General features: G+C 48.9%; 1 protein-coding gene across 1 annotated transcript in view; it reads left to right on the forward strand.

Moving 5' to 3' along the window:
• The window catches only part of LOC141079253 (uncharacterized), a 97,190-nt gene extending 82,579 nt beyond the window's left edge, over window positions 1–14,611 (forward strand). The window contains 6 exon segments of the mRNA XM_073565295.1: window positions 6,543–6,689; window positions 6,819–6,998; window positions 7,081–7,204; window positions 7,288–7,385; window positions 7,584–7,674; window positions 13,450–14,611. Of these exon segments, the coding sequence (XP_073421396.1) occupies window positions 6,543–6,689; window positions 6,819–6,998; window positions 7,081–7,204; window positions 7,288–7,385; window positions 7,584–7,674; window positions 13,450–14,474 (1,665 nt within the window). The 3' untranslated portion in view covers window positions 14,475–14,611.
• The last annotated feature ends 337 nt before the right edge of the window (window positions 14,612–14,948 follow it).

The following is a 14,948-nucleotide window of genomic DNA, read 5'->3' on the forward strand; positions in this document are numbered from 1 at the left end:
AACTGATCAGAGACAAAAATGGAATTCAGCCAGTCCCAACCAGGACTGGCTGAATATAAACACTAAGGAAACCAGACAAAATCTCATGGAATAATAGCAGGGCAAAAACTTAGCTTTTAGTAGACAGGAACTAAACTGGATGCAAGAGCTCAGAGCAGAAAGGATCACCAGCAGCCCAGCAGGGCGTCGGCTGCCTTATATCCACTCAGAAATTCCAGATGTCCAATCACACTCCGCCTATTCAGATGACAGGTTCTTCCCATCCCAATCAATTTCACTACCTCTCTTCACCAGCAGAGGGAGTTCATCAGACATCAAAGGTGAAGGGGAGAATGAACTCACAAAACTAATGGTCCTGCAGCAGACACCGGAGGAATAGAAGGAGTGACCGCTTTATTCCCACACAAGACTTGGGGGCACAACAGCAACTGGATAGTGAGCCGGGACTTAGTAGCAAGGAGTCCCCGAAGCAGGCTACAGCTGTCTGCCGTACAAGTAGAGTTCATAAGAACATTGGACAGGAGGAACTCCAGTGTAACTCATTACTAGGAGTACTTCATTTAAAGGCGCTATAAGAGGAGACGTTCAGAAAGGTACATGTTGGCGGAGTGTTGGAAAGGAGTATTCCATCTGGCCTGGAGGTTGACTGAGTCCCTGACCTGGAGGACACGGCATGGAGGCAGGCACCTGTTTGTACAACAGACTGTGAGTAAAGCTTTGGAACGACATGCCCTGGTGTCCTCCACTCATTCCCGCCTCACACACACCTGGCACCGCTGCATCCCTGTGCCTACACTGCACCATTCCTGCAACGCGTCTCTACACTGCCCTGGGACTACAGCCCTGCCTGTGGAGGGCTATAACATCACTGCTGCACCACACCATCTGTCCCACAGGATCTGTCTGCAGCGTCGGCTTAAATCTGTATTGCCGAACACCACAGGTGGCGTCACGAATCACTCATAAACTTTCATCACTCTAAGCACACTGCAACAACTCCTTTTACAATGGGCACCCAGGGCCACGGGCCGGGTCCCAGCTGCCGTGACATCTCCCATTGAAGCTCATAGGGCCTGGTTCCGAGTACCCCATAGCCCTGGGAGGTCGACCCACTGAGAAGCTGCAGTGACCATAGTGAGAAGAGAGGCACTGACAAGGCATGTGAGGCACCATCATAACATCTGGTTAGGAGCCCACTCAGATGTCCTTGGGCTGAACCCCTCGCTGCACCTCGGAACACATGTAATATTATCTTCACAGCAAGTAGTAAAGAAATCAGTGACACCTGTAAGATAAAAATGCCCATTACACTCATAGATGACTTCCCTGATGGGTACAGGGTCTGAAATGGGGTAACCTTAGGGGGTCGTATGTTGTCCACAAACATCGGGGGCTTTACAATTGGCCCCCACAAGCTAGGACTGCCAAATTAGTGCTCCAAAAGCAAAACAGTGACTCTCCCCATTGGAACCCGGCCGTGTGCAGTCATTCCTGACCTCAGGTTTATGGAGAAATTTCCGTGTAAATTATGGCTCCATTTTACTCTCTGTGAAATAGAAAAATTTGAGTCTAAAACATTTCACCTCGTACACACACGGCTCCGCTCCGTACACCTCGTACACACACGGCTCCGCTCCGTACACCTCGTACACACACAGCTCCGCTCCGTACACCTCGTACACACACGTCTCCGCTCCGTACACCTCGTACACACGTCTCTGCTCTGTACACCTCGTACACACACGTCTCCGCTCCGTACACCTTGTACACACAGGGCTGTGCTCCTTACACCTCATACACACAGGGCTCCGCACCGTACACCTCATACATGACTCCGCTCCGTACATCTCGTACACACACGGCTCCGCTCCGTACACCTAGTTCACACAGGGCTGTGCTCCTTACACCTCGTACACATGCGGCTCCGCTCCGTACACCTCGTACACACACGGCTCCGCTCTGTACACCTCGTACACAAAGGGCTCCGCACCGCACACCTTGTACACACACAGCTCCACTCCGTACACCTCGTACACACGCGGCTCCGCTCCGTACACCTCGTACACACACGGCTCCGCTCCGTACAACTCGTACACACACGGCTCCGCTCTGTACACCTCGTACACAAAGGGCTCCGCACCTCACACCTTATACACACACGGCTCCGCTCCGTACACCTCGTACACACACGGCTCTGCTCCGTACACCTCGTACACACGCGGCTCCGCTCCGTACACCTCCTACACAAGCGGCTCCGCTCTGTACACCTCGTACACAAGCGGCTCCGCTCCGTGCACCTCGTACACACACGGCTCCGCTCCGTACACCTCGTACACACATGGCTCTGCTCCGTACACCACGTACAAACACGGCTCCGCTCCGTACACCTCGTACGCACACGTCTCCACTCTGTACACCTCGTACACACAGCTGTGCTCCTTACACCTCGTACACACAGGGCTCCGCACCGTACACCTCATACATGACTCCGCTCCGTACATCTCGTACACACACGGCTCCGCTCCGTACACATAGAACACACAGGGCTGCGCTCCTTACACCTCGTACACACGCGGCTCCGCTCTGTACACCTCGTACACAAAGGGCTCCGCACCGCACACCTCGTACACACACGGCTCCGCTCCGTACACCTCGTACACACACGGCTCCGCTCCATACACCTCGTACACACACGGCTCCGCTCTGTACACCTCGTACACAAAGGGCTCCGCACCGCACGCCTTGTACACACACCGCTCCGTACACCTCGTACACACACGGCTCCGCTCCGTACACCTCGTACACACACGGCTCCGCTCTGTACACCTCGTACACAAAGGGCTCCACACCGCACACCTTGTACACACACGGCTCCGCTCCGTACACCTCGTACACACACGGCTCCGCTCCGTTCACCTCGTACACACACGGCTCCGCTCCGTACACCTCGTACACACACGGCTCCGCTCCGTACACCTCGTACACACACGTCTCCGCTCCGTACACCTCGTACACACACGGCTCCGCTCTGTACACCTCGTACACAAAGGGCTCCACAGCGCACACCTTGTACACACACGGCTCCGCTCCGTACACCTCGTACACACATGGCTCCGCTCCGTACACCTCGTACACACACGGCTCCGCTCCGTACACCTCGTACACACACGGCTCCGCTCCGTACACACACGGCTCCGCTCCGTACACCTCGTACACACACGGCTCCGCTCCGTACACCTCGCACACACGCGGCTCCGCTCCGTACACCTCGCACACACGCGGCTCCGCTCCGTACACCTCGCACACACGCGGCTCCGCTCCGTACACCTCGCACACACGCGGCTCCGCTCCGTACACCTCGAACACACACTGTTCCGCTCCGTACACCTCGAACACACACGGCTCCGCTCCGTACACCTCGAACACACACTGTTCCGCTCCGTACACCTCGAACACACACTGTTCCGCTCCGTACACCTTGTACACACACGGCTCCGCTCTGTACACCTCGTACACAAAGGGCTCCACACCGCACACCTTGTACACACACGGCTCCGCTCCGTACACCTCGTACACACACGGCTCCGCTCCGTTCACCTCGTACACACACGGCTCCGCTCCGTACACCTCGTACACACACGGCTCCGCTCCGTACACCTCGTACACACACGTCTCCGCTCCGTACACCTCGTACACACACGGCTCCGCTCTGTACACCTCGTACACAAAGGGCTCCACAGCGCACACCTTGTACACACACGGCTCCGCTCCGTACACCTCGTACACACATGGCTCCGCTCCGTACACCTCGTACACACACGGCTCCGCTCCGTACACCTCGTACACACACGGCTCCGCTCCGTACACACACGGCTCCGCTCCGTACACCTCGTACACACACGGCTCCGCTCCGTACACCTCGCACACACGCGGCTCCGCTCCGTACACCTCGCACACACGCGGCTCCGCTCCGTACACCTCGCACACACGCGGCTCCGCTCCGTACACCTCGCACACACGCGGCTCCGCTCCGTACACCTCGAACACACACTGTTCCGCTCCGTACACCTCGTACACACACGGCTGCGCCCCGTACACCTCATACACACAGGGCTCTGCTACATCCACCCTGTAAACCCCTCCTGACACAGAAACTTCCCCTCATCCAGCACCATGACAACCAGCACAGCAGAGTCCTGCCCACACTGAGGCCCTTGATCATGTGACCCCTGACTCCTCCCCTCCTGTGACCTCATCACAGGTCCTGTGTGCACAGAGCAGCCATATATGTGGAGTGCGGCTCTGCAGGTTAGTGATGGGCAGTCCGGCTCTTCTGGCTCCTTCCCCCACTTTTCTCCCTCCTGTCCCTTCACTATAAAGCCTGGGCCTCATTATACAGCTGTACAGGGGTCTAGTGATAGCTTTTTAGCCCTTTCCTCAGACTGTAGCTCCTGGGCACAGGCCCTCACTCCTGTCCCTTTATTATAAAGTCTGGGCCTCATTATACAGCTGTACAGGGGTCTAGTGAAGGCTTTTTAACCCTTTCCTCAGACTGTAGCTCCTGGGAACAGGCCCTCACTCCTGTCCCTTCACTATAAAGCCTGGGCCTCATTATACAGCTGTACAGGGATCTATTGAAGGCTTTGTAGCCCTTTCCTCAGACTGTAGCTCCTTGGAACAGGCCCTCACTCCTGTCCCTTCACTATAAAGCCTGGGCCTCATTATACAGCTGTACAGGGATCTATTGAAGGCTTTGTAGCCCTTTCCTCAGACTGTAGCTCCTTGGAACAGGCCCTCACTCCTGTCCCTTCACTATAAAGCCTGGGCCTCATTATACAGCTGTACAGGGGTCTAGTGAAGGCTTTTTAGCCCCTTCCTCAGTCTGTAGCTCCTGGGAACAGACCCTCACTCCTGTCCCTTCACTATAAAGCCTGGGCCTCATTATACAGCTGTACAGGGGTCTAGTGAAGGCTTTTTAACCCTTTCCTCAGACTGTAGCTCCTGGGCACAGGCCCTCACTCATGTCCCTTCACTATAAAGCCTGGGCCTCATTATACAGCTGTACAGGGGTCTAGTGAAGGCTTTTTAACCCTTTCCTCAGACTGTAGCTCCTGGGAACAGGCCCTCACTCCTGTCCCTTCACTATAAAGCCTGGGCCTCATTATACAGCTGTACAGGGGTCTAGTGAAGGCTTTTTAACCCTTTCCTCAGACTGTAGCTCCTGGGAACATGCCCTCACTCCTTTCCCTCCACTATAAAGCCTGGGCCTCATTATACAGCTGTACAGGGGTCTAGTGAAGGCTTTTTAGCCCTTTCCTCAGACTGTAGCTCCTTGGAACAGGCCCTCACTCCTGTCCCTTCACTATAAAGCCTGGGCCTCATTATACAGCTGTACAGGGGTCTAGTGAAGGCTTTCTAGCCCTTTCCTCAGACTGTAGCTCCTGGGAACAGACCCTCACTCCTGTCCCTTCATTATAAAGCCTGGGCCTCATTGTACAGCTGTAAAGGGGTCTTGTGAAGGCTTTTTAGCCCTTTCCTCAGACTGTAGCTCCTGGGCACAGGCCCTCACTCATGTCCCTTCACTATAAAGCCTGGGCCTCATTATACAGCTGTACAGGGGTCTAGTGAAGGCTTTTTAGCCCTTTCCTCAGACTGTAGCTCCTGGTAACAGGCCCTCACTCCTTTCCCTCCACTATAAAGCCTGGGCCTCATTATACAGCTGTACAGGGGTCTAGTGAAGGCTTTTTAGCCCTTTCCTCAGACTGTAGCTCCTTGGAACAGGCCCTCACTCCTGTCCCTTCACTATAAAGCCTGGGCCTCATTATACAGCTGTGCAGGGGTCTAGTGAAGGCTTTTTAGCTCTTTCCTCAAACTGTAGCTCCTGGGAACAGACCCTCACTCCTGTCCCTTCACTATAAAGCCTGGGCCTCATTATACAGCTGTACAGGGGTCTAGTGAAGGCTTTTTAGCCCTTTCCTCAGACTGTAGCTCCTGGGAACAGGCCCGTGTGGAGATTTCCTTCTGAACAGCATCTGCGTCCTGCCTAAGGCTTGCCCCTTGCTGACCGGGGGGTTTTGCCCTCCTCTGCTCAAGTTAAGGCAGGGCACATCGTTGAAGTTTCTGTGGAGGACTGCTGCGGGCGCCATCTTCCTCCACCTTCAGTGATGTCCCCAACCGCGACCAGTCAGCGACGCGGGATTTCCGTTACAGACAGACAGAATTAGACGAATATATATATATATATCTGACCCATGAAAGTGCTGTTAGGCCGTCGTCAGAGTTTGCTCACTCCTCTCTTCAGCCTCCCGGCCATGAAGTTTTACACTTTTGCTACAAATAAACTACGGACTTTCAATATGGATCGGTGAGTGCTGCAGTCCTTACTTTCTTTGGTGAAATTATATATATATATAGATAGATATGTGTATGTATATAAATATTTGTCAATCATATCTCCCTACTCTGGAGATTGCTGCTGTCATTGTATTATTACACAGGATTCTTATGATGTTACATCGGATCATCTTCTTCTCATTCAGGTCTCTACAATATCGGATCCTCTCAGTGAAGATCTTCTACAGAAGAGAATTTTCCTGATTTACCCATCAAGGATGGATATGGACAGAGACAAGATGGCGGAGAGGATGTTACACCTCACCCTAGAGGTCCTCTTCTGTCTCACTGGAGAGGTGAGAGATTCTGATGATGTCACATTACATCATTCTTATCTATGGGAATAACAGATGGACAGAACTGGAGAGGTGAGGACTCTGGAAATGTCTGTAGTGAGAGTTATTAATGTGTCTCTCCATAACCAGGATTACACAGTGGTGAAGAAGACCTCTAGTGATCGCTGTCAGGACCCTGTGTCTGAGGGATGGGGAAGACCACTGAGCCCAATCACGGGGCTTCCACCTCACCCCCTGATCCATGAGGACATCAATGACCAGAAGATCCTAGAACTCATCTACAAGATGATTGATCTGCTGACTGGAGAGGTGACACTGCTGGGAATGCTGGGACATTATACAGTAACACTATGAAGGGATCGGGGGATGACGGTATCATTGTATGTGTTAGGTTTCTATAAGGTGTCAGGATGTCGCTGTCTATTTCTCCATGGAGGAGTGGGAGTATTTGGAAGGACACAGAGATCTGTACAAGAACGTCATAATGGAGGTTCCCCAGCCCCTCACATCTCCAGGTAATAGACAGGACTAAATACACACGGCCTATAATTATCTGTATGTAGAGAATGAATTCAGTCCCTGTATGTGTTTCCTCCAGATCTATCCAGTAAGAGGACAACACCAGAGAGATGTCCCCATCCTCTTCTTCCACAGGACTGTAACCAAGACGATCCCAGTGCTCCTCAGGATCATCAGGTAGATGGAGAGAAGGTGTCAGGAGATCTCCCCTATGATGTGTAGACGGCTGTGAAGGTCTTGTGCTCAGTCTTGTTTTATCCACCAGTATTATATGTTTTATACTTGTGTAATGAGAGCGGTGGAGATGGCAGGATTAGAGCTGATCATAGATGGGACTTCTCCATCTGTCGGTGACTTTTACAGTATTTGTTTCAGGGTGAAGATCTGACCCATATTAATCCTACAGAGACATATGTGAGAGATGATGAGTGGTGTAACGAGGAGATTCCCACATATGACTACCCAGGTGAGTAGTAACCACTGAATGCAGAGAAGTCACAGATTCCTCTCAGTCACCGGCTGTGGCTGCTTTATCGGTGGTGTAGTCCGGCCGTATTACCATGATCACCATTTTGCCTCTAGACCACAACATTCTCCTCCACCCAAAACTGTTCAAATGACTTTGGGCATTGAAAGCCCTTTTCTATAGAACTTAAAACCTGGAGGATCCACCTACCCCCTGGTATTAGTGTGAGGGTGATCCCTTAAAGAGAGATCTATATGATTATTTGTACCTGACCCAATATAGGCCGAGTTTGCTCTTAAAGAGTCACACCGAACACAGAGTTAGGCCGGAATCAAACTACCGTGTGTGATGCAAGAAACGCATGAGTCTCTCGCATCAATATCCGGCGCTGCCGCTGGTACTCAGGACCGGAGCTGCGGCTGCATAGAAATACATGGTTGTTGATGCGACAGACTCGTGCGAGTTTCTCACATCACACCCAGTGGTGTGATCCCGACCTTAGATGTCTAATCTTTTCTCAGTAAAGGTTTGCACACAACTGAAGTTTATTCTCAAGACAAAGAGATAGTAACTAGCCATTCTCTCCTTCACATTAGGAGACGCTGACCGTTACCTGCCCAGATCTGTAACTATAAAGCCAAATGACAGCGTACGTAGAATGTGCTGACAAGATAGAAAATCACTTGAAGAAAAATCTTATGCTGGGCCTGTAAGAGAAAGCGGAGGGTAATGATTCTGTTGGCTTCCTAGATCCCTGAGATCTTATCTGATGAATCTTCTCTCCCTTCTGTGCTGCTCAATGTCTCATGGTCCCTACAAGACCAGGTCCAGTCTTTCTGGCCAAACTTCCCTTTTATGAGAGACAACAGTAAATGTGCAGTGAGGCCGAGTGTGAATTTCTGTCCAATAACAGCAGAGTTTCCCTTTATCCTGACTTTTCAATTTGTATTAAAACCAACTAACTTCAAGGAGGATTGTGATAATCTCCAGGACAAACATTCCACCTGTGCCATGATAGATCTCTAAGCTGTGTGTGGCTGATGGCTGTAATATACATTTATTCCCGCCTGCAGGAGATGTGTTGGCTCCAGCCCTGGTGTCATGGATTCACTCCACGTCATACATTACATTGTTTTTGATCCTCAGGAATTCAGATTACTGCACAATCTCTCCTGAAATGGGGAGCAATATTATTATCTCTAATCTTCTGCTCAGGATCCATAGTAGCTCCAATGGTCCACCATAAATGAGGGCAACTCTGGTTTACTGTTGTGTAATCTGTATTTGTAGTTTTCAGTTAATGAGATTCTCGTGCTCTGGGGCGGGGCTGTGGGCGGGGCTTTATGTGGTGCTCTGATTCCATATTCCTCTGTATTGGCTTATGACAGGTCGCTGACCCCTCACTGACCTTCCCCCCATTATTACATAATGCATATAATAGCATTGATATTATTGTTGACTAGAGGTGTGCCCGATGTTATCGCATCGAGAGGGAAGTGTGTGTGTGTGTGTGTACATGTGGGTGTGTGTCCCGCAGCTGCCTGCGCACCCACCTCCGTGCAGTCACAGCCGGCAGGAAAGCGGGTGGTTTGCGGCCTGTGCTGGAGATGTGTGTGAGTACGTGTTTGTGTATGTACATGGTGGGCAGGCAGCGGCGGGGGGGATTCTAGCAGCGGCCAGCTGGCAGGAAAGACCGCGGCCTGTGCTGGAGATGGGGTGCGGTGTCACCAGAGGGCGCCCGCACCCCATCTCCAGCACAGGCCGCAAGCCGCAGTCTTTCCTGCCGGCTGGGACAGAGGTGAGTGGACAGGCAGCGGCGGGTCTGGTGGTGGCGGGAGGGTCCCGGCAGTATCCTGCTGGTGGTACTGTGGAAGGGCCTGGTATCACCAGCGGGTGCCATATTGGAATACCCATCACTTTGGTATTCCAATATGGCAGTTGGCGTACTTTGCGGTGCGGCGCGGTGGATTGTGGGATTCGAGGACATCCAGACGGAAGTGGATGACAGACAATTTAAGGTAAATATATATATATATATATATAGATAATGCCTATAATATTGTGGCTATTGTGAGGCTTAGAAAGAAAATTACATCCAGCAAAATGTCACCGGCGGCCCCTGCCCAGTAGCCTCTATCTCTTACTTATAGATGCTACTGCGCCGGTGGGTCGCCCTCCCAGGGCTGTGGGGTACTCGGTACAGGGCTGGTATCAGCAGGATGTGTCACAGCAGCGGTGATCAGGTCCGTGGCCCTGGGCACCCAAGTAGAAGGGGGGCTGAATGGTGAAATGTAGTTGAGTAGATGAATAGTTCGTGACGCCACCTGTGGTGTTCGGCAAGTGTGATGTTAAGCCGACGCTGCATGCAGATCCTCTGGGACTGGTGATGTGTTGCAGCCAAGATGGTGAAGCTCCCCACAGGTGGAGCTGTAGTTCCAGGGCAGTGTAGATGTAGGGGTAGAGGAGAGGCGCAGGCAGTGTAGAAGCTGGTACCCAGATGTAGCGGTGTGGGGTGTGTTGGCGCAGGAATAAATGTAGGACACTGGGGTATGTAGTTCCAAAGCTTTACTCACAGTCTGTTGTGCAAACAGGTGCCTGCCTCCGTGCTGTGTCCTCCGGGTCAGGGACTCAGTCAACCTCCAGGCAATATAGGATGCTCCCTTCCAACACTCCGCCATCATGTGCCTTTCTGAACGTCTCCTCTTATAGCGCCTGTAAGTGAAGTACTCCCAGTACTGAGTTACACTGGAGTTCCTCCTGTCCGATGTTCTTATGAACTTTCCTCGTACGGCAGACAGCTGTAGCCTGCTTCGGGGACTCCTTGCTTCCTAGTCCCGGCTCACTATCAATGTTGTTGTTGTGCCCCCAAGTCTGAGATGGGAGTAGCGCATTTACAGCCCACTACTCCTCCGGTGTCTGTTGCAGGACCATTAGTATCCGAACAACCTCGGAGACCGGGCCCCGGTCTTGCGCTTAGAACTTCTAGGAAGGGTTCTCCTCTGACCCACATCCTCTGTTCTCTTTTACTCCTCACGTTCCGTGCTAGTCTTTCCTTCTTATGAAAAGTCAGGTTTCCGTTCAATGTCTTTCTCTTTCTTTCCTTTCCCGTGCCAGCAGGCTCAGATCACTGAGGTCTGCTGCAGCACCTCCTTCCTCCATCCCTCTCAGGGATCTTCTCTCTCTCACACTCTCCGACTGAATGCCTCACTGCACTCACTCAGCTCACTGAACTCACTGAACTGAAATTCTTAACCTTCCTGCTCTTTTATGTATTCTAACTCCACCCGCCTCCTAGCACGTTTCTTGTTCCAAGCAGGGAGCCGCAATGTGGCTTTGCTACACTACTGTGTGGTGAGGGGTGCAAGTGTTGGAGTGTGGTCAGGAGCTTCCACCTTACCTGGATGGTGGGGTACCACACCTCAGGAGGAGCTGCAGTACCTCGGTGGCGACTGAACCCTCAGGGGCGCCACACAGGCGCCGCCATCGCCGGTGACATTTTGCTGGATGTAATTTTTTTTCTAAGCCTCACAATAGTCACAATATTATAGGCATTATCACCAATAATATCAATGCTATTATATGCATTATGTAATAATGGGGGGCAGGTCAGTGAGGGATCAGCGACCTGTCATAAGCCAATACAGATGAATATGTAATCAGAGCACCACATAAAGCCCCGCCCACAGCCCCACCCACAGCCCCGCCCCAGAGCACGAGAATCTCATTAACTGAAAACTACTAATACAGATTAAACAACCACAAGACGGATTTCATCACCAGGTATCACTGTAATCAGTATAATGGCGCTGACCTGACAGTGTCTGTAGGTTACTAAGCACAATCCTGCTGACAGGGGCACTTTAAGACATCTCAGCTCTGCACTATTATACACAGTTCTCTATAAATGTGTAATATTTCTTCTTGAAACTCATCTGACAGAAAATATTGGACCTTACAATAGTTTAGATTGTGACGTCACCGAGCCCCATACTCTAATTACCCCAGAGAGGTTTCACCACTAGCTGCTCATTTATTACTGATGGAGACTGTGGAGTTTGATCATTTCAGTAGTTCCTAATCAGGCCCCATTATTAGTATCTGACGTGTGTCACTTTATGTGGTGGTAAGTTTGGAATTCTTCACAAAGGATAATAGAAAACAAATGGATCTTACAGATTATTTTCCAGCTTCGCACTATACCCTATATACGATTGTACACTACTGTCTGGGCACATGGCAGTGTTCAGAAGGGAAGGAGCGCCATTTAGCTATTTGAATGCAGATCTTGCTGGAATAGTTTGCAGACACAATGTATTGGGAGCACTGTTCATGGTCACCTGGCAGCTCAAAAGATGTCCACCATGAGCATGCTTGGCACTATCTTCTCTGCTTTCCATATCCCAAGGATTGCCTTGCTCATGTGAAACATGGAGGAGGCTCTGTTATGTTCTGGGGCTGCTTTGATGCATCTGGCACAGGGTGTCTAGAATCTGTGCACGGTACAATGAAATCTCAAGACTCTCAAGGGATTCTAGAGAGAAATGTGCTGCCCAATGTCAGAAAGCTTGGTCTCAGTCGCAGGTCGTGGGTCTTGCAACAGGATAATGACCCAAATACACAGCTAAAAACACCCAAGAATGGCTAAGAGTAAGACATTGGACTATGCTGAAGTGGTCTTCTATGAGCCCTGACCTAAATCCTATTGAGCAACTTTGGAAAGAGCTGAAACATGCCGTCTGGAAAAGGCGACCTTCAAACATGAGACAACTGGAGCAGTTTGCTCTTGAGTGGCCAAAATACCTGTCGAGAGGTGCAGAAGTCTCAGTGACAGTTGCAGGAATCGTTTGATTGCAGTGATTGCCTCAAAAGGTTGTGCAACAAAATATTAACACTTTAGCGCCAGAAGTCAGTTTTTGCCTTCGTGATCGGGCCAATTTTTTCAACGCTGACCAGTGTCACTTTATGAGGTCATAACTCTAAAACGCTTCAAGGAATCCTGGTGACTCTGTTTTCTTGTGACATATTGTACTTTATGATAGTGGTAACATTTATTTTATGACTTTCATTTATTTGTTAAAAAATGGAAATTTGGCAAAAATTTTTAAAATTTTAATTTTTATGCCCTTATCAAAGAGTCATATCGCACAAAATAGTTAATAAGTAACATTTCCCACATGTCTACTTCACATGAGCACAATTTTGGAAATATTTTTTCATTAGGAAATTATAAGAGTTAAAAGTTGACCAGCGATTTCTCATTTTTGCAACAAAATTTACAAAACCATTTTTTTAGGGACCACTTCACATTTGAAGTGAGTTTGGGGGGTAAATATGACAGAAAATACCCACCACCAAAGTGAAATTCTTTAGCCTAACCCTAACTTTAGAATAAACCCTAACCCTAACTTTAGCCCCAACACGAACCCTAACTATAGCATTAACTGTAATCTGCCTTATCTGTTTTTCCATTGACAGATGATGGACCTGAGTGGGGACTTGTTTTTGTGAGATGAGAATTGGTATTATTTTCACCTACATAACATTGACTGGTTTCTTTTTATTTGATATTTGGGAGGCAGAATGAACAAACAGTTGAACACCACACACTACTGGCTCATCCAACAAGGTTTTCTATTAGACTCTGCACTGTCATTGTCTTGGTAAATAATTAAAGCTTTTACATAGCTTGCCATTTTTATGGACAGTTTAAGTAGAAATGTTCAAAAATATAAAACTCAGGGATATTTTATTAAAAACGAATTGTTTTTTTCTTAGCAGATGACTGTACCAGGAGATCAGAGGGACAGATGACATCTACAATTTTTAAATCTGATGATCTTGAGATCCTACAAGATACAACTGAAGTGATTGCCATTACTCCAGATATACCATCATCCATTCACAGCAAAGATCTGTCATCTGATCCCATGAAGCAGGTCCCATCTTCTGATTCATTACTGACTACTAAGGAAAATCAAAGTCAAAAAAGAGGCATTAAAAAACAAACTGCTCCTACAGCAAAGAAGTCATTTTCATGTTCAGAATGTGGGAAATATTTTAACAAGAAATCAAAATTGGTTAATCACCATAGAACTCACACAGGGGAGAAGCCTTTTTCATGTTCAGAATGTGGGAAATGTTTTAACAAGAAATCAAAATTGGTTACTCACCAGAGAACTCACACGGGGGAGAAGCCTTTTTCATGTTCAGAATGTGGGAAATGTTTTAACCAGAAAGTGAATCTTGTTCAACACCAAAAAACTCACACAGGGGAGAAGCCTTTTTCATGTTCAGAATGTGGGAAATGTTTTAACCTGAAAGGGAATCTTGTTAAGCACCAAAGAACTCACACAGGAGAGAAGCAATATTCATGTTCAGAATGTGGGGAATGTTTTGCAGTTAAATCACTGCTTGTTTCTCACCAGAGAACTCACACAGGGGAGAAGCCTTTTTCATGTTCAGAATGTGAGAAATGTTTTAAACGGAAAACACATCTTGATCGCCATCAAAGAAACCACACAGGGGAGAAGCTTTTTTCCTGTTCAGAATGTGGGTAATGCTTTAACGAGAAATCAAATTTTGTTATTCACTATAGAACCCACACAGGGGAGAAGCCTTTTTCTTGTACAGAATGTGGGAAATGTTTTAACAAGAAATCAGATTTAGTTAAGCACCAGAGAACTCACACAGGGGAGAAGCCTTTTTTCTGTTCAGAATGTGGGAAATGTTTTGCGCACAAATCATATTTTGTAAGACATCAGAGCAGTCACACAGAGGAGAAGCCTTTTTCATTTTCTTAATGTGGGAAATATTTTACTTGGAAATCAACTGTTAATAAACATCAGAGACGTCACATAGGGGAGAAGCCTTTTTCATTTTCTTAATGTGGGAAATATTTTACTTGGAAATCAACTGTTAATAAACATCAGAGATGTCACATAGGGGAGAAGCCTTTTTTTATATTCATAATGTTGGAATAGTTTTAACCAAAATTGAATCTTCTTAAATGGGTTGTCTCTTGTCATTCCTCATGTTTGCTGACAAAAGGATAAAACTAAACTTTATTAATTTCAAATGTAAAATTATACAAATAATTCACCCCCTGAAGGTTAGTCAGTAGGTGACTGAGGCTATGTGCACATGGTGCGAATTCTGCTGCAGATCCGCAGCGCATTTGGCCCTGCGGAATCGCAGCAGAACTGCATGTGATGTACAGTAGCATTAAAGGCTATGTAAAACAAAATCCGCAGTGCACATGCTGCGTTTTTTTCCGT

The sequence above is a fragment of the Dendrobates tinctorius genome, unplaced genomic scaffold (genome assembly GCF_039654945.1).
Source record: "Dendrobates tinctorius isolate UK_male_01 unplaced genomic scaffold, ASM3965494v1 ptg000641l, whole genome shotgun sequence".
NCBI classification, from domain to species: domain Eukaryota; kingdom Metazoa; phylum Chordata; class Amphibia; order Anura; family Dendrobatidae; genus Dendrobates; species Dendrobates tinctorius.